We start from the raw sequence: 25,665 nt of genomic DNA, 5'->3' as shown, positions 1-25,665 counted from the left end.
CAGTCACGTTGCTGTTTGGTAAAAAGGTGTGTACCACACTGAACATGGACAACAGAAAGTAAAGGAGAGAATTGTCCCAGGACATTAGAAACAAAATTATAGACAAACATGGTAAAGGTAAAGGCTATAAAACCATCTCTAAGCAGCTTGAAGTACCTGTGACAACAGTGGCAGATATTATTTAGAAGTTTAAGACCCACGGGACAGTAGTATCGTACAGTCAAGGTACATCAGTGTCAGATCGCACCATTCGTCGTTGTTTGAGCCAGAGTGGACTTCATGGGAGACGACCAAGGAGGACACCACTGTTGAAAGGAAATCATAAAAAAGCCAGACTGGAATTTTCAAAAATGCATGTTGACAAGCAACAAAGCTTCTGGGAAAATGTCCTTTGGACAGATGAGACCAAACTGGAGCTTTTTGGTAAGGCACATCAGCTCTATGTTCGTAGACTCAAAAATGAAACATACAACGAACAGAACACCGTCCCTAGTGTGAAACATGGAGGAGGCTCAGTTCTGTTTTGGGGCTGCTTTGCTGCATCTGGCACAGGGTGTCTTAAAGTTGTGCAAGGTCAAATGAAATCTCAAGATTATCAAGGCATTCTGGATAGAAATATGCTGCCTAGTGTCAGAAAGCTTGGTCTCAGTCGCAGGTCATGGGTCTTCCAACAGGACAACGATCCAAAACACACAGCCCAAAACACCCAAGAATGGCTAAGAGAAAAGCGTTGGACTATTCTGAAGTGGCCTTCTATGAGCCCAGATCTGAATCCCATTGAAAATATGTGGAAGGAGCTGAAACATTCCATTAGGAGAAGACAGCCGTCAAACCTGAGACAACTGGAGCACTTTGCTCATGAGGAGTGGGCCAAAATACCTGTGGACAGGAGCAGAAGGCTCATTGACAAATACAGAAACTGTTTAATTGCAGTGATTGCCTCAAAAGGTTGTGCAACAAAATATTAAGTTATGGGTGCCATCATTTTTGTCCAGCCCTATTTCATTAGTTTGTTTTTTTAAATAATTCTGTTAATCAACAACTCAAAAGTAATGGCTGATTTTGATTATTTAATTTTCAATAAATTTTAATTTATTGTTACTTTTGAACGTTTCAAGTCATTTCAGTGAGCATTGTGGACTCTCTTTCTTTAACTGAGGGGTACCAACAATTTTGTCCAACACTGTAACTGCTCAATAGAGCTTTGTCTTCGACAAACTCAAAAAACAGTCTGTCTTAAGTGGACAAATGGCCAACTTAAGCCGCTGCAACTTTTCATGAAAAGCGTTTTTGTTTTGTTTTTCTTTCTTCACATGAAGAAGCATGTTTTTGGACTGCATGGGGAAGCTGCTGTAGGCATACCAGGTCAAGACATTTACAGGCAAATGCATACCACTGGGAGACATGACCACTGGGTTTGTCTACCATGACCTTGTCTTCGATCTAAATGTGGTGCACACAAATACGAGAATAATCCCCCCTTGTAGGTCCAGTGTGAATTACAATTAGGAGAGTGGAGCTGTGTGAAAGCAGATCAAGAAACAAACATCTTTATAAAAAGTTGATGATCATGTGACAAAACAGCCGTTGGATTTTTGAGCTGAGGTTCGTCCTGAGTTAAAGACAGAACATTTAAATCAAGTTGATTCATTTTATTGGATAAATCACATCGCAGATATTCCCAGCTACTTAGACATGTATTTGCCTGACATGCTTCAGAACTTTTTTTCTTTTTTTAGACAATCAACATCTCCTGCCTGTAAACTACTTGAGTGGAGCGATTAGCATACGCAACAGCTGGGACTGTCCTGCACAGTAACAATGAAATCCACTCATTTAGTGTCAGATCAGATAAACAGACATGTGTGTGTTTCTTTTGGTGAAGCAGAAATTGAAAGTGACACTGTAAAAAAAAAAATAAAAAAATAAAAAGAACAGATGAGTAAACAATATAATGATAGATGAGGAGATAAAGTTACGGTTCGTTAGATGACTGTGAGCAGATAAAGGAGAGTAGAGTGGCGCTGTGGTGGAGCAAAAAGCAGGTCATCTTTTGACAAGCGGGATGTTGGACGACTGGAAGCAGGTGAGCTGGAGATGCATGCTGCTCTTGAACTTGTTGAGCAGCTCTTCCAGCAACCTGGAGGGGGGAGATGATAATCTCACAAATCAAATTTGTTTTTGAATTTTTCGTGGGGGCAGAAGGCTGAATTCTCAGAACATGAGATGACCGACTCACTTCTTATCGCCTCCGCTGTGGAGCTGAGGCAGAGCCTCCAGAGCCAGTTTAAAGCTGGTGCTGAAAAAAATACGGCGCTCGGTTAAGACGTTACAAGAAAAACCGCACGTTTATTAACAGATGAAAGCCAGAGTATGCAGTTCAGGATGAGTATATGTACTCCATCCTGACATGAATGCAGAAACACACACATGCACACAGCAGCACACAATAGAACCAGATTACTTTCACTTCCCTTCCAGAAGCCACTAACTAACACACAGGGATTGTTGAGAGGGATATTCCCCTGGTGAAAACTGATGTCTGTGACATTCACTGCCATAAATCACAGGGCGCACATACTTACTTGCTGTCAGGGTTTATGTATGTGGCCACAGCGTCTCTTAGGGCGCAGAGCTCAAGCCGGGCCTAAGCGAATAGAAGGAAAAAAAAAAAAAAAACTAGGTGTAGCCAAGACCAAGTGATAATTGATAAACTGTCAGCTTCTTCAACTGAGATGTGGCGTTAGAAGAAATGACATGCCCACTTCCCCCCTTAAAAAGCAAGTGCGGCGTCGGCTTATGAGTCAGGGTCTTACTATGACTGAAATCGTGTACCTGCAGGGCGCCGTTTTTGCTGAAAGAGGACACACACTGCATCAGGCGACACATCTCATCTGCAACTGATGTCACGATCCTCGAGAGAACCGGAGGAACCAGATCCTTGGAGACTGTAAAGACCTGACAAAAAAGGAGCACTTAGATCCAAACTGCAAGGAAGTCAGAGGGATGAGAGCTGATGGTCTGGGTTTGTACCTCAGCATGGACTGCGATGATGCTCACAAGAGCTTCCTTTAGGTAGTTCCTCACACCTGAGAGAGTTAAAGTACAACATTAGTAAGGAGGTTCTTCATAAGTAAAAAACAATTCGATATGAAATCTTTTACACCTGAGCTTTAGCTCCAGTGTTAACGGTCTCCTGACTACCGTAGCTTTTCAACCGTTAACGCCATTGACAGAATTTCAGTGGATTCTGAAGAGGAGAAAAGCGGCTTCGCGTCGTTATGCAAAACTTCACCTCAGTAATGTTTTACATATCGGTGCAAAGCCGATACGAAGGCTGCTTTTCTGCGCGTCAGAATCCGCTGATTCATGTTGATCATTAAAAATGGTCAAAGATTGCCGCTTTGACAAGGAGTGGGCGCCATTTAGGTATCGCCGGCAACACCTCCAATGTAAAAGGGTTAGAAAATGATGAGAGGGATTGCAGCCGACATCCTGTCGTCTTTATGGAAATTTAGACCCAATGGAGGTGTGTGGTAGTTTCTTTTTATGCATGGTTTTGCAATAATTCCAACAATTACTCTATGGCATTGGTTTTGATTTAAACTGTACTTATGCTTTCTCAGTTAAACAAACTCTTCCTATCTTTTTTTGCAGTTGAAGGACTAACTGGAACCACTTCAGTAAAAAATAAAAAAACAATATATTTTGGAATCCAATCCCAAAGACTGAGAGAAGCTGAAACCTCTGCATGTGTCTCCAGAGCAGTTTTCCAAGTTCCACTAAGCAGAGAAGCTCTCTGACCAACAAGTATTGTAAGTTTTGACTAAACTAAGTGTGAAGTCCGCTTGAAAATGTAGTAACTTCTAATCTCCATTTTGTCCTAACATTAGAAAGAAAGCAGCTGATCGCCTTCCGTGTCTGTGTTCAGAGTGCTTAGGCGTCAAAACTACAGCCTCAGTGAAAAAGAAGCAACACGTCTGTAAAGTTCCCACTTTAGCAACATGAACCCAACAGACCTTTTAGTAAATGCAGCGGCGGACCGTGCGTTACACACCTGGGCCTTCAGTAGTGCTACGTCTGAATCACTCACTCCCTCATGAACCCTTTTACGAGGCAAAAACGAGCTTTGCATTGCATATTGAAAATTCCTGTAGCCACAAATAAATGCCTCTAAATAAGCTGAATAAACAAAACAGTAAACAAATCTCGTTATGCTACTACAGCCAGGAAAAAAACATTGAAAAAAAACACATACATTTGGAATAATATTTATTATGATACTTATCATTTCACTCATCAAAAAATCTGATTATTTGAAGACAAAATTCGTCCTCCTCTCTTTCATCAAAAACAGTTTGATGACCCTGTCATGTAGATTATCACGCTTCAGTTCCATCAAGTCCTTTTCATTTCCTTCAAGGTCAGTGCTGAAAGCGAGTCTTTCCAGTTGTGATTCTGGGTAAGTTTTAATTTGCTTTAGAGCTGAAAATGTCCGCTCGACAGATGCAGTGGACGCGGGGATGGTCAGCGCCAAACACACAAATCTGTACAGCTGATTCACGATCTCACAGATTTTTCTGATAAAGTCAAGGAGATCAGTGGGAGATTTTCCTGCAAAATCGCATACATTACAGTCAGCTCTGTTTTTAACCAAGACAGATCAAAAAATGCTCCGTGGTTCTTTGTCAAACTGGGCAAGGCTGCATGTGGGAAATGTTTCCTGTATTCCTGAAACTTCTGTCCAATCAGAGGGTCTGAATACCGTGATGCTGCCTAAGCCTGCTAGAAGGCCCTGCTGACACCAACTCAAAATCTGATTGGTTGACAGAAATGAATGTCCGACATTAGATCTCGCAGTATAGAACCTTCAGTACCGATGGTGAAGGCCTCTTTAGCTCTGACCCTGCCTAGCAAGAAAGGACAGCTGAAATGCGATTGGTTAAATGCACCAATATGAAAACACATGGATGCAGCAAAACCATCATAAACACACTTAAATAGAATGGACAGACCAATTGGAATGATTTAATGAGTATGCATGGACAAAATATAATTAACACATGATTCAGATATTTTTAGGCCTTCAGAGAAGGCCTTGAAGGCCCTGACGGCCCACCACTGAGTAAATGGTTTCCACGGGTTAACCGAAGCTGCTAAAAATTAGCAACACATCTTTAGCCCGCAATGCTAATCGTACTACAGAGAACGAGTCATTCTGCAATCACTGTTACTAGTAATCATTGGTTTAGAAGTGGAAGTGACTCGGAGCTTTGGACATTGCTTAAGTTGGGCATTTTTCCACTAAAACTCGTCAAAGTTTCTCCTCTGTGGTTTGCTCCATTCTTCTTGTTTTCGTCATTCCTGCGTTCGGCGCCACTGTGTGAAGCTGTTAAAGACGTGAAACCAAAAACTGAGAACGTGTTCAAGGAATCCTATTTCACAGCTTCTTAGACTATTGAAAGTAGGACACAAGTGTATTGAAAGTATATCGATGACTTTAGGAATTTAACCGCCAGAGCTTTTTCTAAAATGCTAACGTTTAGCAGTTGAGCAAAACTGTACACCATGTAACTGCCATAATAGGAAAATAAACAGATCATGATACATTTCTTGTGTGCATCATAGTTTTGCCTTTTTCAGCAGTGTATGATGGTGCAGACAGCCCAAATTCAGAGATTATAATTCTTTATTTATTTGATGAATTGTTATCTTGTTGGCAAAACACAAATCCAGAAATCCTAATGTTCCAGAGCACAACCAAGTAGAGGAAAGATGTTTGTCTTCCTATAAATATAACTTAAGACACTTTCTAATAAAATCAATCATTTCTTGCGTTTAAAAAATGCACAGAAGGCCAGAATTTGCTGATGCCTAATTGTATTGTCAATAAAAGAGCAGTACTTTAAAATAAACCAAACACTAAAATCTGTAAGTGACATAGACAAAAGCAGCAACAAAAAAAAACGTACTGAAACCGGATTCTCGATGCCCTGCAACACCCCACACGCTAAAATAGGACCGACACAAGGAGTGCGACAAGTGAAAGTATCATATCCTAGAACTGTGGTTTGCTGTCCATAATGTTCCTCTTTCGGATGTAAGCTCAAACATGAACTTTCAGAGGAAGCAACAAACCTGTGTGGGGCTCACACTTTTTTTTGTTGTCAAGACAAGGTAAAAAAAAAAAAAAAAAAGGCTAAACCGTAGCCCTTTCTGACAGATTCACTAGCTCTGTTTTGTTGCTTCACATCCTGCGTTAGGTTCAACCGCACACTCATATTAAAGTTTCACCTTTGTTTGTAAAGCTTGAGGGAGAAATGTCAATGTAAAGTAAAAAATTACTTCACACCCACACCTCCACAGAAAAGGCCGTGAGAGCTTGAGGAAGAAGAGCGAGAGCATGAACTCAGCAGTGTTTACAGTAAGGCTTCAAAGAGCTGTACTTCATACATGACACACTCTAACCACAACTGAGCTGAAGAGACCAAAGTCACCAGGTTTTGACTAAACAAGTCTGCTGGTGGCTGATCTCTCATGCTCCTTGGGTCAATGAGTGGTGATGGTGGGGGTTTCCCTCATGGTCTCAAACGCGGCTCCTGGCATTCATCAGGTGATACCTGACGGCGTCTGGCAGTCCCTCCAGTCAAAGTATCCAGCGTAGATTCCAGGCTCTAGGGAGCCGGCGATGGGGTCGGCACGCCGCTCGATGTAAGCTTCAAAGAGTTTCCGGTCCAGCTCTCGGATGGCGTCCATGCTCACCTGGAGGACGAGGAGGGAAAGAGAAAGATGGCTGCTGTCATCTATTTCTTTGGACATGACCTTGTAAGTGGAAAGTAAAAAAGAAATTAAAAAGAATAAAAAGTGGATTAAGCTGCTTACATCGCCATCTGCAACACGTTCAAGAGATCACTTCCATTGAAAAGTCTTTGTAAACGCACATATATGTGCGTTAGGGCATCTGTGTTCAACACTTTAGCATTCATGTGTCGCTACGCACAATTTTAGGACTGTTTTTAGGCTCCATGTACAAAACATGCTGTCATCAAAAGCATGTTGAAAGTTAAACAAGTTTGATCTTTGACCAATCAGAGACTCTGATTTGGTAGTGACGCATGGATGGCATCCCTTTAATTGACGGAAGTGCCCAACGTTTGAAAATTGATCGTGGAAGAGAAATTAACAGCTGCACGTTGGGCTCAGCCGTTATTCTATGACAGCAAGTCTTTCATATCTCAGAATAGAACTGTGAGAATTGTAGCAAGATTCATAAGGTTTGCAGGGCTTTGACATTTCGAACCAAGCCTCTTCCAACTTTAGGCACATGCGCTAGTATGGGTAGTGACAGTCCAGTGTGAACAAATGTACAAACAAACAAATGTGTGCTAAATGTCCGTTTAACATTGGATCCATTCCTGCACTTTTAGAGCAGCAGAATGCAGTACTTATGCTTTCATTCCAGAGAGATTCTGTTTGAACGGATCTAATGTTTACTATCCTTTGACATGCTTGGCTGAGGAGCAAAGTGACATCCAGACCTGGGTCTTAAACACATCCATAAGCATAACCTAAAGCAGAAAAATTGAAATGTGTTATTATGAATCTTTTTTCCTCTTTGTGTTGTTCTGCAGTGTGGAGAAACACAAAGATTTTCAAAAAGAAAAGAAAAAAGGTTTAATACTATGATCGACTATTTTTTTCTTTGCCATCAGCTTAATTCTTGGCTGGAAGAGAGATGGAATTAAATATTATGAAAGAGTTGGCTTACGCCATTGACTATAAAGGAGAACTGGACTGACTTTGTTCTGGCTCCAACCAAATGAAGTCAATTCAGTCGCCATTTTTTCGCAATGTAGATGTTGCCATGTTGGAGCCAGAAATCGTAAGTAAGCAGTGATTGGTCCAAATCAGTTTGAGTCATCGTTTCTATGGCGACCACTCTTGCCAACCAGGAGTAAGCTTGTTGAAAGGTCACACCCCTATCTTTTGAAAGTGGTCTTGGTAGAATCTGTCAATCAAACTTTTCAAACAATTGACTTAAAACGCATACCTTCATTGAGGCATCTGATTGTTCAGTGAATATACTTGAATAACTTGAAATAAAGAATAATAATAATGGTAAATAAAGAGGATTAGCAAAAAATGTAGCAGAGTAAGAACGGTTATTCCTACAAATGGAATGATTGAGCAATAGCCGTTTATTTCTCTGAAAAAGTCTAGCTTCTTGGAACCAGCAGGTACTTCCTGTTTGGAATGCAAGGGGGGAGGAGTCACTCAGTCCAGTTCTCAAATATAGTCAATGGTTTGAACTGAGGCTTAATTGAAATAGACCCCCCCCCCCCCCCAATTTTTATTTATAAATAATAGGTCTAAACCCTCCTAAATTAATTTTTCAGGCATCAAGATGGATTTTTTTAAAATCTTGTATATCCTTCAATCTGACATTGGAGTAACACTGCAAAGAAACCAGACTGAGACAAAGAGTAAAAGAACCAACTTAGCACACTACATAAGTTAGCACAATCTGAACTGGTCACATGGTGTGTTTGTGAGCAGCTGCTAGCATTATTTATGCTGCTCTGACACCAGCTCCTATTAATAATGCTGTAAAGGCAGCATGTGCAGCAGTGGTACAACCCTTCAATACTTTCTTCTTTTTCTTGTTTACCGTTAAATGTGTTTAATGTGGAGCAGCACAGCTCAGCAGTCTAGACAAATTATCATAGGCATCATGCTTTCGGGTCTAATTCAAACTTTTAACTTAATCTTTCAAATAAAGTGAGTTTTTACAGGAAAATCAACAGATCAAACCCTTCTTAGCTTTGTGATTCAGCCATTAGTCATTGTGTGCAGCAGTGTGACTATGTTGAGAACAGAGGTGAAAAGTGTGACTTTTTCTTTTCATTAGTCATCCCTTTGCTGAGAAACGAAAAAAAACACACAGATCAGTTTAGTTGTTGTAGTTTGTTTTCTTCTCATGACGCCTCCACACTTCTCCTCAATAGGAGTGTAACAGCTGCAGGTCACAGCAGCAGGTACTGACCCGCGTGATCTTCTCTGTTCCCGTGAAGCCGTGCTTTTCAAAGTGATCCGCCAAGTTCAGGAAGGTGCGTCTCTCCAGGTACTGGCAGTTGCTCAGAATGATCAGCAAACGCTGCTCCTGTTCATAAAAGAAAGGAAAAGTTAGATTGTAATTTAAGCCCAAGACCTTGTTCCAGCACAAACTCGTTTTGTTAAATAATCACATGTTTTTGAAGACCTAGTTTGCAGAAAATGGTGTTTTGGTATTTTAACATGTGTCTGTGGCATTTTTCTAAAGATGGAGGACATGTATATAAAGAAATTAATTGCATTTCTCAGTATTTCTTTATTCAAATCGTTGCGAATCAGGAACAGAAAAAAAAATGAAGTTTGAAAATTAGCTTTTTTAGCTGTAGAAAATACGCCAAACGCTCCCTGCTTAAAGCTCTCAGCCACCGGGAGGGAAGGGGTTTGGTTCACGCCAACGGTCCCACCCACAACTCAGAGGAGAGTTTCTAATGAACGACTGCTGCTCTACAGAAACTATGTCCTAGAAACTAACACAGGTTTTTAGACTTTGCCTAAAAATGGCATAAAATAATTAAAAGACCTCTGAGATGAGGGGGGGGGGATGAAAATAAGTGATAAAGTCTATTTCAATCCCTCCTTTTTCAGGGGTAAGGATGGGGTAAGCAGGGGTGGACCATTGACTGTATTAGAGAATATAAAATAACATCCCTATGCGTGTATTTGAACCACACCTAAAATAGATGTACAGTGATGGACAAAATTGTTGGTACCCCTCAGTTAAAGAAAGAAAGTCCACGATGCTCACTGAAATGACTTGAAATGTTCAAAAGTAACAATAAATTAAAATTTATTGAAAATTTGATAATCAAAATCAGCCATTACTTTTGAGTTGTTGATTAACAGAATTCTTTTTTTGTTTAAACTAATGAAATAGGGCTGGACAAAAATGATGGCACCCGTAACTTAATATTTTGTTGCACAACCTTTTGAGTCAATCACTGCAATTAAACAGTTTTTGTATTTGTCAATGAGCCTTCTGCTCCTGTCCACAGGTATTTTGGCCCACTCCTCATGAGCAAACTGCTCCAGTTGTCCCAGGTTTGACGGGTGTCTTCTCCAAATGGAATGTTTCAGCTCCTTCCACAGATGTTCAATGGGATTCAGATCTGGGCTCATAGAAGGCCACTTCAGAATAGTCCAACGCTTTTCTCTTAGCTTTTCTTGGGGGTTTTTGGCTGTGTGTTTTGGATAGTTGTCCTGTTGGAAGACCCATGACCTGCGACTGAGACCAAGCTTTCTGACACTAGGCAGCACATTTCTATCCAGAATGCCTTGATAATCTTAAGATTTCATTTTACCTTGCACAACTTCAAGACACCCTGTGCCAGATGCAGCAAAGCAGCCCCAAAACAGAACTGAGCCTCCTCCATGTTTCACAGTAGGGACAGTGTTCTTTTCGTTGTATGCTTCATTTTTGAGTCTACCAACATAGAGCTGATGTGCCTTACCAAAAAGCTCCAGTTTGGTCTCATCTGTCCAAAGGACATTTTCCCAGAAGCTTTGTGGCTTGTCAACATGCATTTTTTCAAATTCCAGTCTGGCTTTTTTATGATTTCCTTTCAACAGTGGTGTCCTCCTTGGTCACCTCCCATGAAGTCCACTCTGGATTTATTGTTACTTTTGAATGTTTCAAGTCATTTCAATGAGCATTGTGGACTTTCTTTCTTTAACTGAGGGGTACCAACAATCTTGTCCACCACTGTATGTTTACATCCTGCTCACATTTGTGGAGAGCTTCACAGCAGTTTTGGCTCTTCAGAGGAGCGGAAGCAGAGACCAATGCATTTGCAGCTTCAAGGCCTGTTTTGTGTTTTTTCAGATCAACACAATTTCAGATTCGGGTTGCATAACAGTACAATATCATCACATAGTTTCAAATCTTCCCTATTGTCTTGTATACTTGTATACTTTCAACCACAACATAAAAAAATGATAATTGACAAAATAACACAAAAGCTCATTTTAATGAAGGACAAACCCACAGACACTCATACAGGGCTGACGCTTTATTTTGAAAAATTCTCTACTTTACTAGAAAGACCTTGTTTATCCTCTGCTGAGGCGAACACGAAAACAGAAAAGAGAGATTACGTGTTTAGCACCTCCCTATCGAGCAACGCTCCGACCCCTCAGTTCACACCGGTCTTCAGCGCTGTGTAGTCGAGCTCGGCTGCCTGACTCCCGCTGCACACATTCAGGCTGGGGAAGCCCCGTCTGCACCTTGCTCCATTTCCCTTTACCAGAAGCACTTCATACCCTGCTCTTCCTCCACCCCGTCCTCCACCCCACCGCTTAACCCCCTTCACCAACCTCTCAAAACGAGTTACAGGAAATGAGGACGTAGCTGCTGCGTGTCCACAACCAGGAAACAGACAGATAAAGGTTTGTGGTTCTGACGAGTGTGCCGCCCGCGTTCGTCAACATGTGTCAAAGGCTGTTCTGGCCCCTGTCAGTTGTGGACCCCAAACTGCTGAGTGGAAGTCAGAGAAACGGCATTTTGCTTACTGAAGTTGGACTGAAGTCCTCGTGGGCGGCTGCGAAGCGGTCTGGAGAGGACAGATCTACAGAAATGTTGCTGCAGACAAACCAACAACTTTAAAATCATTCCCTAAAGCACAATCATCTCAAAGATCATTTTAAAAAGATACTCACTGAGAGACTTGGATGTCTCCATCCGTTTTCATGCTCAGCTGCTCCAGACAGTTTATAAAAGCCTAAGTTCAACACATTTGTCAGGCGTGTTGAGAGAAACACACACCGTAACACAGTTTTTACAGCAACAGTCAATAGATTTAATAGTAGCTGAAGATCTCATGTGTCTGTCAGTTGGCTTAAAGACCCACTCCGATGGAAAATGGGGTTTCTGGTCATTTTAACAGGTTCTCATTTTTCTCAAGATGGAGGACAAATAATATGAAAATTAAGCTTAAAATTACATTTCTGAGTATTTCTTTATTCAAGTCATTGTGAAGCAGGAGGCGTTAGAAATAGACTTGTTTGTGATGTTGAAAATACACTGGGGGGGGCTACAAGTTTCCTGCTTTGCTCTGCAACGGGAGGGGAAGGGGGGCAGGGTTGCTAATCTACGCTGGCTCAAAACTTTATAGCTGGACAGCTCTGAGATTGCTTAGCATTTTTGGTATGCTGGTAATGTAATGTTAGGTTGGGGATGGGAGGGGTTGTAAGCTAGCGGGAGAGAGTGTAAACAGAGAGCTCTCAGAAACAGGGAGGGGAAGGGGGATGGGACTGTCCCGCCCACAACTCAGACGTGAAATTCTAATGAACTGATGCTGTTCTGCAGAAGCTATATCCTAGAAAACAACACAGGTTTGAATATTTTGGCTAAAACGGCATAATAATAATTAAAAGACCACTGGGAACACTTTTACAAAAGATGATCAGAGTGGGACTTTAAAGCTTCATATTGCCCTAGGGCCAGAGTCACAAATTTATTTGTGTATACTGTAACTCCATAAATTGTTGCAATATAACAGATAAGGTTATCTGACAAAAACTAACATGTCTCAGCAAATGTCTGGACTCAAATCATGCTGACATGTCTGAACATTTTTCCTTAGTAAAACCAGTTAAATGTTGGCTCTGTGGGCATCTGCATATCATATTACCGTCATGATGGTCACTATGAGCTCTGCTGCCTGGTCCTGGACCTGGTCTAACTGCAGCACCTGTGGAAGAATATCAACAGCACTGGAACAAACCCAGAACCAAATAATTCAAGCTTTATGCACTACCTTTCTAGCTTGGTTTCTCAACAGAAAAAAATACACTAGAACCTTTAGAAATGAATCTATTGAGCCAAAGGGATTTGTGGGTAAGTATCTCACATTGATTTCTCCTGGTTTGGTCTCCAGAGGTTCTTTGAAGGACTGCAACATCTGGACCACGCACTGTTCAAAGTGGTAAGGCTGCAAAAACGAGAGTATAAACAGACTCAAGATTAAAAAAAACTGGAAGAAGAGGTGATGGAACTGATGGATGGAAGTAAAATACTGTACACAGTTGGTATGAACTTCAAGAAAATTCTTTGTTTTGGATCTATCCTTAATAATAATAACCCTTTTATTAGCTTATTTTTAAGCACATTTAAAAGTGCTGTTAGTGTTTATCCGTCTTACTTCATTGTTTCATTTACAAAGTTTTAATATATCTCTCCTTCCTTTCTGTCTGATAATGTAAAAGGGATTGTAATTGAGTAAAAAGGATGAGTAAAATAGCCATTTTGGATGTGAGATGCAAAAATAATTCACTGAATGCTTTTGCACCATGTTTGATGCTCTTGTTGTTCCCAATGTAAATAAAAGTCTATAAATTCACAGCTAGAACTGCTGCAGTCCTCGTCAAACTGATTTTCCACACTAAATTGAATAACCACAGTTTTTGCTAAAAGAGTACCAGTTAATGTTGTTACAGCTGTTTGATTCTTTGGCTACAAAAACGTTTTTTTTGTTTTTTAATCATTGAAGGAACTTGTGAACTTTGATAAGTGTGCTGGTTATTTTAACACACAGGGGAAATAGTTTTAGAAGACAACACTGAAGCCTTTTAAACATTTAAAAAAAAAAAATCCAAGCAATATTATGGTGCGTATTAAAGAACATTTAGAACTTAGCCTAGAAAAATTTGCTAAAAAATAAATAAAGAAAGAAATATTAAACTAACATAAGAAAGGTTCATTCATATGAATGAAAGTACTTACTTTTGAGGGGGTGACAGAAAAACAATATTTATATTGGATGTAAAGTAGTTATGATGATTATTTATGCTTTAAGCACAAAAAGCTGATTTACAACATTTCATTTCCAAAATAGATTGATACCTTTGTTTGAATATTAATTTATTTTTAAAGGTCCATAAAATCCATAGACAGAAAAACAATTTTTACAAGTTTAAATGAATTTGACTTTTGCGCAAAATATCTTTAAAAAAGTAATATGTTAAAAAAATTTTAATCACAGAGATCAAAAATGAAAATAGTTCATGCAAAGAATAATAAATTATTCTTGTAATCAAAACTTCAATCTAACAGCGTCCTTTTGAAAATGTATAAATAGTAATTCATTGATCATTATATTTATAACCAAAGTTCTTAAATTCCTAAAAATTATATATACATTATATATATACATTATATATAACGTACCAGGCTGGTGATTCCTTCATTGTCTACAACCCAGTCTTCCTTCACAGCGAGTCTCTTCACATCTAAGTAAAAGAAACACAAACATAAAGCAAATCTAAAAAAAAAAAATAGTTTATTGGATTCATTTTTTTCTACAAAAAATGCAGCAGTACTGCCTTTTAATACCAGTAAAAACTGGTAATAACTATGTTTATTGTTTTGCGAATAAACCACACATTCCAGACAAGTTATTTCCTTCTAACTGTGTGTCTTTGTGTGCGTGAGGAACTGCTGGGGGTGTGAGAGATGTTACATGAGAAAACCAGGCTTTCTTCTCAAAATGACCATTTTTAACCACAAGTGAAACTTAACAAATCTGGTTTTGGTCTCAAAACACTTTCTCTCTTCCAACTCTTGAAGGTGTAGAAACGACTCGAGCTTTTCCTCAAAGTTGTCCACGAAGCTAAACATGAAGGACTGCATCCTACACCTTTTTTGGGGGGTTTTCAAATACCACTGTTGCAGCAAATCATCAAAAATGTAATCAAAAACAGATTGCATCAGCACAAGCTTTTGCAGTTTAAATACAAATCAGTATATGTGGTTACAGATGCATTTTCTAACTTCTTTTTTTTAAGTTTTTCTTTTGCAAAACATTTCTGTTGTTCAGATCAGTGGGCTCCAACCTTTTTCAGGTCACGGACTGGCCTGCAAGAAGCTAAAGTGGGAATCTGATTTCTTTCTTGCTTTTATGCTTTTTGCCTAAAAAACCGTGAGCTACAAAAGTGCACACCAACTTCAGCCTCGTCCTACTTTAAAGGAGTGACAAATAAAAAAAGGCACGAAGACTGATATTTTCTAAAGATAGTAATAAACCTGAATCCACCGTTTGAACAACTTTATTAGCAGCATCCTCGTAACATTAGACAGCCGGTGGATGAATATTATATATTATCATTGTCGTGTGTGAGAACAACTATTCGATATCTCTGAAAATAAAAACAATCCAAATTTTCAATTTAATTTCAAAATTTCAATTAATTTTCATGTAATATTTTAATAAACAAACATTTCAACAAGTCCTCCATCTAATGCTGCATGTGGGGACTTTGCAGACCACTTCATGGGTAAAATCAATGCAATAAGATCTAGTCTTTCATCAGTACAATACTTATTTTAACAGATTAACATTGTTTTTACCAGAGGAAACACTGGGGAGTTTTGTCTTGGTTGAGTTTTATCTCAAGTACACAACCTGCCTTGTAGATCTCATTCCCACTTCACTTTTTAAAACATTTGATGGATTCTTTAAGTCAGAGCTTTTAAATGTAGTAAACTGTTCTCTTCAGATGGTTGTCTTCCCCTCTTGCTTGTAAAACAGCAGTGGTGAGGCCTCTTTTGAAGAAGAGTCATTGACATCCAAACACTCTGGATAACTGAAGACTTGTATCCAACTTACCATTTTTAAGTAAAATTCTAGGAAAAATAAAGTGTTGCTACTTAACTGCATGAGTTTTAAATGACCACATTTTTGGGGGGAAAAATCTCAATCTGACTGTAGGACAGACCACAGTACAGATTTTAAAGATTGTTAATGATCTTGGATTTTTTAGACACACAGAATCTATCTGTTCTGGTGCTGCTGGATCTTGGTGTTGCTTTTGATCACCAGATTTTATTAGACAGACTAAGGAGTCAAGTGGGCCTCTCTGGAAATGTTCTTAAGTGGTTTATTGCTCATCCTACAGATCGACACTTTTATGTAAGTATGGATACATGCTCTTCAAGAATCCATGAAATAAGTTGTGGGGTTCCCCAAGGGTCAATTTTAGGTCTTACACTTTTTAACTTGTATATGTTGCCTCTTGAGGATTTCATCAGGAGACACGGTGTTCACAGCTATGCTGATGATACACAGCTTTACATTGCCATGTCTCCTAATGACCTTGAACCGATAAACACTTTAAAACTGTATTTTAGATATAAAGTCATGGATGGCAGAAAATTTCCTACAGCTCAACCAAGACAGAACTGAAATTTTAATCATCTGTCCTGAAGACAAGAGAGAGATGATTTTACCACACCTTCAGAATTTTAAACTTTCTCACCGTGTGAGAAACCTGAGCGTACTTTTTGACTCTGAGCTGAATTTGCTCTCACATGTCAATAATGTGGTTAAAACTAGATTTTCTCCTCTTAAAAACATTGCCAGGGTCCGCCCATTCCTCTCTTTTGCCAGCAAAGAGATTCTGATACATGCTTTTTTTTTTAATGGTTTAGATTATTGTCATGCCCTGCTCTCTGGTTTACCTAAAACATAGCTAGCTAGCTCAGGACCGGGGGGCGGAAACACATCACACTGGTTTTAAAATCGCTACATTGGTTCATTGTGCGTTTCAGAATTGATTTTAAGAGGCGAGAATCATCAAAAGATCAACAGATCTGTACTTTTTTTTAGTTATATTAAAACGTGTGCTTCTTAAAAGTAAAAGAAATCTTTTTGATTGCTGCAATGGTTTGGCAGTTGTGCCTGTTGCGTTTCACACACAGACATCAAGAAATTTAAAAAAAAAAAAAACCTATGACCTCCGTTTGATTTTTATTACACAAAATCTTCTATAAATGCAACATTCAGTTTGTTTGTTTTCTGATCAAAGCTCCCTCTTTTCCATTTCTTGACATTTTAGTAAACATGGAATGAAATCAGCTCTGACTGAGAATGGGCGCCTCCCTGTCTCATTGGTGTTCAGTTGGTTTTCTCCAGAGAGCTTAAGCTCACCTTCTGTGGTGTGCAGCAGCGTCATCATGAGGCAGTGGACTCTCAGATCCAGCAGCAGATCCGAGATAACCTGCAGGAGATCATTTGGGATCTCCAGAGCAGAGAGTGCTTCATGGCAACCCCTAATCAGGAGCAAAATCAATAATGATGACAAAGGAAGCATGAAGATTCATTCATCTGTTATTTTCCATGACTGCTTAAGCGCAGATGTAATTCCGGCATCCCAACCTGACTGTGTGGATGATCTGGGTCAGCCAGACCCCCGTCAGCTCTGTTTTGCCCTCCCAGCCTCCGTAAAAATTCAGCTCTGCAGGTGGCAGAGTGGTGGGGAGGAGAGCTCCCCGAATGAGCCTCACAAGCCGATTGGTCAACTCCTCAATCATTTTCTATAAAGGATTTATACAAACAGGTGAGTTTTTACAAACCAACAATCAGTTTGTAGTAAAAATCCAGTCTGACTAAGACATGAAGTTGTTTTGTACTTTAAAGTCGTTCTGTCTTTGCCGAGCGTTCTTCTTTGATTTCTCCACCTGACCAGACTTCTCTCCTGTCTGAAAGAGAACAATAGGTATTGACGTGATTATAACTTTCAAATTTTGAGCATTATTTTTTACCACACATATCATAGCAAATTCTTTTTTCCACTTTGTATAATATTTAGGTCTTTTTTGTGGTTACTATTACAAATTTAGCTTATTTGCCAACTCATACGTTTTTCTTATTTCTTTTGGCTCATAAATGAAAATGTTTTCTATTTCTGTATCTATGCATGTATAAAACATGTCTGGAGAGCTTCAAATGCTCTCTGGGCTAAAATAGGATTTTCTTTTTTTTTTAGAATTTAAGTGGAAAACTCAGGTGGACCAAGTCTAGAACCCTGTGGTACACCGTAACTTATTTATTTATTGGATAAATGTTACAATAACGGTCCAAAGAAGCACTTTGGATCCAAATCCTGTGCTCAACAATGTGTACAGTACTGGATTACTTTTGAAATGCTCCTGGCTGATCAGCCAGTTGAAATGTAGAACTGGGAACGTACAGGAGAGGACAACAGTCCCAAATGACTACAGGGGAGAGGGGAGGGGTATGACTGAGCTGCATTTCTGCAGACTGTACCTCGCTGAACAGACTCCCGTTAACGTAGGAGATCCAAAGCTTCCAGAAGTTGGGGAGCTGACCAATCACAACGTCTGAAAGCTTCCCCACAAACTGCACCAGCTGAGGGGTTTCAAAGCGCCACGCTGCAATAAAAAAGCACAAACTTGAAACTGCGGTGAAAATGAACAGGAAACTTCAAGAACCTGATAGGAGATGGGTCGGCATGGAAATTCTTTTGTTTACAGTACTACTGCGCTGCCTGGCAAAGGAGGTTCCCCGAAGCAGTGTACATGACAGAAACCTTTACAGGCAGGGAAGCCCCCACCTCAGTCCCCAGTGTGTGGGTGAACTGCTGCGGCGAACTCACTGTTGGGTCGTGACGAATGCAGACTGCCCCCCCTGTTCAGAGACGATGTGTGGCTCAGTCGGCCAAGCGTTGGTGGCCGGGTATCCCCCTCCAGGTCCAGAGCCCTGACGCCTCCTGATGAACACGGAATAAGATGGAAGTGAGCAGGGGAGGCATATTTAAACTTGGAAGACAAAGAAACACATACCTCAGATATCAAATAATCAATTAAAGCCCATTTCAGAATTCCACATTCCTCAATAAGCTCAGCAGGTTTTCACACCAAACATTCCCCGGCTGGACCCTCTCCGACTTTTATTTATTTTTGTTCTGATCCATCCCTGACCCGACCCGCAGCTGTTAGAACATCAGTTGTTCCCTGTGCAGGGGAAACAGGGCGATTTGGAGAAAACTGGGGGTGAAGTGGGTTTATATCAACCCCACCAAGCCTACTGACATCTGACCGTCTGGCACCAGAGCTCCACTAGATGGCGACAAGGAGCTACGCAAAATCAAAAATCAGTCAGCAAGTGACATAACTTTTGTGCAATTAACTTCACACTTGGGCAAAAAAAAGGGTAAAAGTTAACAAACAGGAATGAAAGCGAAACACTACAGGAGAGAAAAAATGTCGGAGCGGAATTGTTACTATTTAAAAATGAAACTCAAAGCCGTGTTTGTGCTGCTCTGCAAACGCCTACATAAAGTTTGTCTCACTGAAGGGAGATGGACGGCCACATTTCCAAAACACATGTGAGACATGCAGAGAAAAAAAAGCGTCCTGGTGAGTCACAGGCAGACTGCAGTTTGTAAGCAAGATTTGAAAAATCCCCCAAATGTGGCTGAGACGGCAAAGCGCACACACTCAAAACGCTCTAGAAAATATGAGGAAATTCACAATTGACTCAGACGGTCTATAAACAGAAGACGCTCCTCACATGGTGCATGCAGCCCATATGGAGCGGCACATGTTTTTCCTGCCGTCGTCCAGGGAGGAGAGTGGCTGTTGATCCAGGTGTCCACTGAACTCCGGCGTCCTCGGAACAGGGAACTGTGTGTGAATGCCCGTGCGGGGTTCTCGAAGCGCGGGGTTTGAGTACTTTCACTAAACTTTCAGTGTGTGCGTGTCAATTGAAGATACTGGAAAACTGAAAGAGTCCTTTGAACACTTTCACATCAGACAAAAGGCTGAGGTTGTTGCTGTCAACACACACACACACACACACACACACACACAATCACAAGTCTAATTATACCCGCACTTCAAATGTGGCACAATTCCCATGCTACAGTCTCAAACACCCAGCATGTCTCTCCTATAATCTTTTTTTATTCCTCTCTTATCTAAAATGTTTATTTAGTATTCAGTTTTTTTTAGTCCAATCAAACCTATTCTACTTTTTATCATGAATTTTTTTATCCTTTAGGTCATTCAATGGGCACGTTGACATGCTAAGAAACCTTCCTTTTAAAGCACATATTAACCATCATCGCTGTTCAAGCCTCCTATTTGCGCTGAGAATCTACCAGAAACAGGTCCAGCTGACTGCACGGACATGGGCATGAAAGCGGCAAATATAAAGCTTGTAATTGGGAGAGCAGCATGACGAGGAGTGTTTGGACATACGGAAGCAACTTACTCCGGTACGCTTCCTCACCAAAGAATTTGGCCTTATGAGTGGAGATGGATGGCTTTCTTTCATGTTTAAGACAACTCACTGAGAAATGAATGAACTTGCAATGTTCCGGAACCACCTCTAGACACCTAATGGAGACTTCAGCATAGAAAACAGAGAAAATGACTGCAGGAACCCTGACCCATCACAAAGTCGAGTGGGATGCTGCTAATAGCAGCAAAAGTGATTGAGTGAAAAGAGTTTTTGAGTAAAACATATGGGTTAATGGGTAACTTAAGTACTTTGAAAGCAATATTTTAAAATTATTTTTAACATTTAATGTTATGTCTTTGTTTAACAGTAATCCCCTGGTATTTCACAGTTCAGCTTTCGCAGCTTCAATGTTTCATTGATTTTTTTAATGTGCAACTTTGCAGACTTTTTTTCCCCTTAGGACACAGTGTTTTGCATCCTGATTGGCTGTTGACCATGTCAATCAAGCTCCTCCATGCAGCGTCTTCCTGTAAAGAATGTGTTCATTTTTCCAAAACTACATAAATCTTCAAGCGCAGGCAGATAATTGTTTTTCCAGTTTGGACTCATTTTCTATGAAGGTTTGGTACTTTGAGAGTTTAAAAAAGATAGAAAAGTGTGGAAATGTTCATGTTTGTCTTAGAAAAATAGTATAAACTGTGAAGCGAGCGGTTTTACAGCCTTAAAACATCTATAAATGTACAAAATAAATATGAATCCTGTGTGGATTTCACCTATTGCTGGTTATTTTTAGAACCAAACTCCCGTAGTCAATGAGGGAACACTAATCTGCATTTACAGTAATTCAGTAAATTTCTTTAGAAAATTAAACATTTTTGTATTTTTAGATTTTATTTTTGTAACTTTTGGCAACAGAAATCTGTGTTACACCTTTCCAAACCTCTGAATGTGTATTTGTAAATCGTACAATTGTAAAACTTTTGGGAGGATTTTACTTCCATAGCTGGAAACATTGGCTTCATGTGCTAAATTCAGAATAATTTTAATAGAGTAGGGCTTTTTTCTTTTTATGTACATCTGCAGGAGCGTCATTTTAAAAACTTTTGAAAGAATTTTACACCGCCTGGAATCCATTTTTATATCATTTAAGATTTTAAATTCAGTAGTATAATGACTTTTAAAGCACCAAAGGAACCCAACTATGTTGAACAGTATTTGTATAAAAAGATTTGCTTCAGAGTAATACTTTTCTAAGATGTTAATCTTCCAAAGGAACATTATTTAAATTCTAATTATGTTTTGTGTTGACAAAGCTTAGTGGCTCAACAAGCAAACAAAACCAAGACATTTCTGTTAAATTAGTAAGTAATGGACAGAAAAAAGAATGTCTGCAGAATTCTTATTTCAGATTTATATTGATTAAAAACAGGGAACTAAAACTTTCCTGGAGTCTAAAAAATGTAGGTTCAAATATTTTTCGTTCTTTGCATTTGACCCGTTTCCCCAAAGGGCGCTCAACCTGCATCCACAGCCACATTGTCTTTTCCCCCCCATTTATAAAAATCAAAAAGTGCCTGAAATACTTGTACTACCACTTTTTACTGCATTCTACTGTCAATTGGGGGCAGTATTTACAGTCTATGATTGCAGCTTGTCCTCATTTCCATTTAAGGCAAGCAAAACACCCAACATCACCTTTTGGGGGTAAATGGTGTTAGAACTTCAACTGAGCTCTTTAAAGGGTTCTGGATGGAGACCATCAGATTAAGAAAAGGAGGCATACATTTTTTTTTTTTTAGAAAGGATGAGCCCAACAGTAAAAAAACATCAGGAAGAAGAACCATTCTTTGCATCTTTGAATGCATTTTTATGTTTTCTTACAAGCTCAACAGTAAAAGGTTTGTGTTTTTATGTGGAAGAAGCCTGCTTTTACTTTGACTCATGCCTTCCTTGACACTACCCTCCTCTCAGAGACTAAGACGATGGAGCTGCAAACAGAAGGAGGCGGGCTTACAGAGCTCACTGCGTTCCACCTGCTTCAATATGCCACTTGGCCTCTTTTCAATAAAATCTCCTTCAAAGCAATTGGTTGCAGGAGCAACGGCCAATCCATCAGCGGCATACATTAGCCAAGTGACTGATCACTCAGATCAATAGGTCTCACTTTTAACGATCATATGGCTTCATTTTAGGAGACACTGACAAATGACAGGCTGTTTGTTTTACATTGAAGAAGCAGGTCTGCAGGTGTTTATACATGTGGTGTCAGACCTGTGATGTTTATAAATTACTGTTGGACTCGAATGTTTCCATTAACTGGATTTAAACTGTATTTTGGATTTTACATTCTTGTTTGTTTCTCTGCTTTTCTTTTTTTATTGCAGGTGATTTCAGAACCTGCTGGCTCAGCATGGGCAACACACCGCATGTGTAAACAGAAAAGATGCTGTAGCCAACATGATAATCATGATGTTTAACGCAGAGAGGCAGAGCGTGCACAAAACCACCAGATCCATCAAGGCCGAGCCCCGGAAATGGCCCTTTCCCTCCCTCGGCGTGTTTATGTTACAGCGGCGCAGCCGCCTCACCCGTAATGCGTCGCGCATGTACGTTTCTGAGATGCGGTTTTCGCTGCGACTCGCTCGTCTTCCTGAGTGGACGCTTTCACATCCACATCTTTCCTGCTGGCTTATTTAACAGAGGAACGGCTTAATTGGGGTTAATTGTTCCAATCCATCTGCAAAGCTGTGCGTGAGCGAGGAGGAGCCTTTGTGTGTGCGGTAACTTGTCAAGCCCTGAAACCCGAATCCAAAGCCAACGCGCCCCAGCTTTCATCTTACTCATACGCTCGTGAAAAAATAAACACGCGGGCCTCAAGCAGAACGGGTCGAGGATGGCGGTGACTGAGAAGGGAATGTGGGTAGAGGGTTGCAGCTCCAGCTCTCTCTCCTTACTGCCATCAGACTTGCATGACGACCAGGATAAAAACTGACACTCCTCCTGAAACTCGTATCCATTCACCTCTTTGGCCACTGAGGAACTCATCCCTGCAGTCCTGCATCAGCTGCAAGATCCACTTATGCTGAGCATAAATGCACTGCCAGGCTGGGTCACCCGGGGCGTGCAAGTCTGACAGGTACCTGGACAGGTGGCACAAAAGAAAAAACAAATAGAGAAGTCACCAAAGATTCAATTTTGGGAATCAATTTTCAAGATAAGAAATCTGCAGGACAAAAAAGGTGAAAATGAAATCCTTGAAAAACACTACAATAAACAATTAGAAATGAATTTGATTCCTAATAACTAAATTATTTAGAAAGAATTACAAGTGCTCAATTCTAAAAGGAAGTAAAAGCAGGTTCCATTTCTTTTCCTTAGTTGGGATTAAAAAAAGTTTAGTCTGGACTTTTTCTGTTCAAGAAAATATATAAATATATTAAAAGAAATCGAATCCATATTTTTTTTATAAAGAATATTTAGGGTTTTATAGGTTCACTAGGCAACAAACACAAAACCATTAGAAAACCACTTTTGTGAGGTTTTGTTTTATCATCCTGGAGCAGCCATAGCGGCCTGGTCACCGGTGCTGCTTCATTTATTTGCTTATTTCATTTCAAAGGATAGAAAGCCAATCAAGACACTAAATTGGGAGCTACACATTGATATTTAAATTTGTTGATTAACCAACAGCATTTGGATTACCTGGGAGAGTTAAAGGTCCAAATAAAAACATTAAAATGGAGCGATTGTAAAGGGATAACAAGTTTATTAATAGCCAAAAATCACCATGATGATATTAGATCAATGCTCAAATTTGACCACCCCAACAATCTGTTTATCACAGTTTATGATGAGGTCAATTTACCTGCTGCTGATCTGACATCTTGTCCTTATTTACATAAACTTTGGGGTCTTCACTTAACGTAAAACTAACTTCAGGTGTTAATCCTAAAAAGTTAGAGGGAAGCAATTATTGAGTCAGAGTCATTATTTTGATAGCTTTATCAGAGTGTCATCAGCAAAAAAGAGATGAAACAGCAGTTTATTTATTTCAAACATAAGAACAACAATAGATAAATTGATGTTGATACACTCACTGATAACCACAGGCAGTCATTCAAAAGAGCCTGTTAAAAGGCCTATATCATGCAAAACCATTTTCTGAGCTTTTCAGTGTGTTATAATGTTCATATCTAACCAAAAGAAACCCCAAAGCATTATTAGGATCCGTTCACGCATTTCTGAGTTTTCCCCTAAAAACCTGCACTGAGCACCAGCCCCTCCCAATCCACAAAAACGAGCAGGTTCTCTCGAGCTGACGTAGACCAGTGAGGAACAGCCCCTTCCAGGAAGAGTCGGCACTGCCACCACCGACTCCAGGCTAACACAAACACACACTTTCTCCGTGGAGCTAGCTGTGATCTGCAAAAACACTTTCTTTGCCTATGAACATCCATCTTTGCAAAAGTTTGGATGTCGTTTGTTTTTGTGGGCGAGACGCAGACACGCTGCCGAGGTCGACACTAGTGGACATCATGAAATGGGCGGCACCCACACGGAGAGAAAGCCTCAGAGATCAAAGCGTTATACTTCCAGGTTGGAAAAGAACTCAGAAAAATAACTAATATTTCATTAAAATATTGTTCTTTTGTGTGCCAAAAGTAATATTTAATCAAATACATGGATATTGTGTTCTAGAAAATATTTAAGAATAGCATGGTACAAGCTCTTTAAGAAGAACTTAAGAATGATAAACATGTTTGAGAAGGGGATAGGCAGAAACCCTAGCTTATTTAAGACCACTCCCCTTTACCAATTCAACTTTTAAAATACAAAACAACAACAAAAACCCTACAACAGATTCTTTTATCTTTTTATAAAACCCAAAGGAACCACTCTAAAGAAAAGATGATGGGTTCTAAATTTGAGCTTTGGGGAACACCACAATGTAAAGGTGTGGAAAATAATGAGTCTCAAACATTTACAGAGAAGGTTGTGTCAGATTGACACAACCATTGACAGTACATGAGAACTTGGCTAAGTGACACGCCCCCTATATTTCAAATAGGAATTACCCGCTGGCTCCAAGGAGCCAAAATCCCATAGAGCTCTACTGAGAAATGAACAGCTATTACTCAGGCATTCTATTTGTCAGAATAACCATTCTTGCTTTGCTACCTTTTAAAAAAAAAAAAAAAAAATCTTCTTGCTAATCCTAATATTGTTAATATTTTTTTGTTTTTTAAATATTCGAATTATAAACTGACCAATCAGAAGAAAATAACGTGCATTTAAAGCCTCTAAAAGGTTTTCTAAAGAGTGCTAAAGAGTTTTATTTTTGGAAGGGAACCATTAGAAAATAAAAAATAATGTAAATTTTTGTACAGTAATGTGAGAACGTTGCCAATGAGATGATTCAAAAAAAGTTTAAAAGACAACTAAACTCGTTAAAGCTGTAAGTAAGAGATTTAGCAAATGTTCTGCAATTGGGAAAACAGTTTGAACTGCATTTCTACTGCAAGTTTTTAGACCCGTATCAGACAGTAAAGGGATTTTTAATCATCTGAACTGCACAAAC

The 25,665-nt window shown here is 39.7% G+C and overlaps 1 protein-coding gene across 2 annotated transcripts in view; it reads right to left on the bottom strand.

The window, feature by feature from the left end:
* Nucleotides 1-1,637: 1,637 nt before the first annotated feature.
* Nucleotides 1,638-25,665, bottom strand: part of exoc2 (exocyst complex component 2) — a 143,977-nt gene continuing 119,949 nt past the window's right edge. For both annotated transcript variants that reach the window (XM_078946146.1, XM_011474258.4), the window contains 18 exons: nt 23,109-23,227; nt 18,499-18,612; nt 18,150-18,274; nt 17,513-17,581; nt 17,259-17,416; nt 17,031-17,152; nt 14,273-14,334; nt 12,957-13,037; nt 12,738-12,797; nt 11,764-11,825; nt 11,617-11,686; nt 9,044-9,160; nt 6,621-6,762; nt 3,034-3,089; nt 2,836-2,958; nt 2,586-2,647; nt 2,240-2,299; nt 1,638-2,140 (listed from right to left, as the gene is read on the bottom strand). In XM_078946146.1, the coding sequence (XP_078802272.1) occupies nt 2,047-2,140; nt 2,240-2,299; nt 2,586-2,647; nt 2,836-2,958; nt 3,034-3,089; nt 6,621-6,762; nt 9,044-9,160; nt 11,617-11,686; nt 11,764-11,825; nt 12,738-12,797; nt 12,957-13,037; nt 14,273-14,334; nt 17,031-17,152; nt 17,259-17,416; nt 17,513-17,581; nt 18,150-18,274; nt 18,499-18,612; nt 23,109-23,227 (1,696 nt within the window). In that variant the 3' untranslated portion in view covers nt 1,638-2,046. The remainder of the gene's footprint in view (nt 2,141-2,239; nt 2,300-2,585; nt 2,648-2,835; nt 2,959-3,033; nt 3,090-6,620; nt 6,763-9,043; nt 9,161-11,616; nt 11,687-11,763; nt 11,826-12,737; nt 12,798-12,956; nt 13,038-14,272; nt 14,335-17,030; nt 17,153-17,258; nt 17,417-17,512; nt 17,582-18,149; nt 18,275-18,498; nt 18,613-23,108; nt 23,228-25,665) is intronic.

The sequence above is a fragment of the Oryzias latipes genome, chromosome 4, assembly GCF_053564925.1.
Source record: "Oryzias latipes strain Hd-rR chromosome 4, Olatipes_Hd-rR_3.1".
Classification (NCBI taxonomy): Eukaryota; Metazoa; Chordata; class Actinopteri; order Beloniformes; family Adrianichthyidae; genus Oryzias; species Oryzias latipes.
Note: the sequence above shows the minus strand (reverse complement) of the source record. Positions and strands in the feature narration are given on the sequence as shown.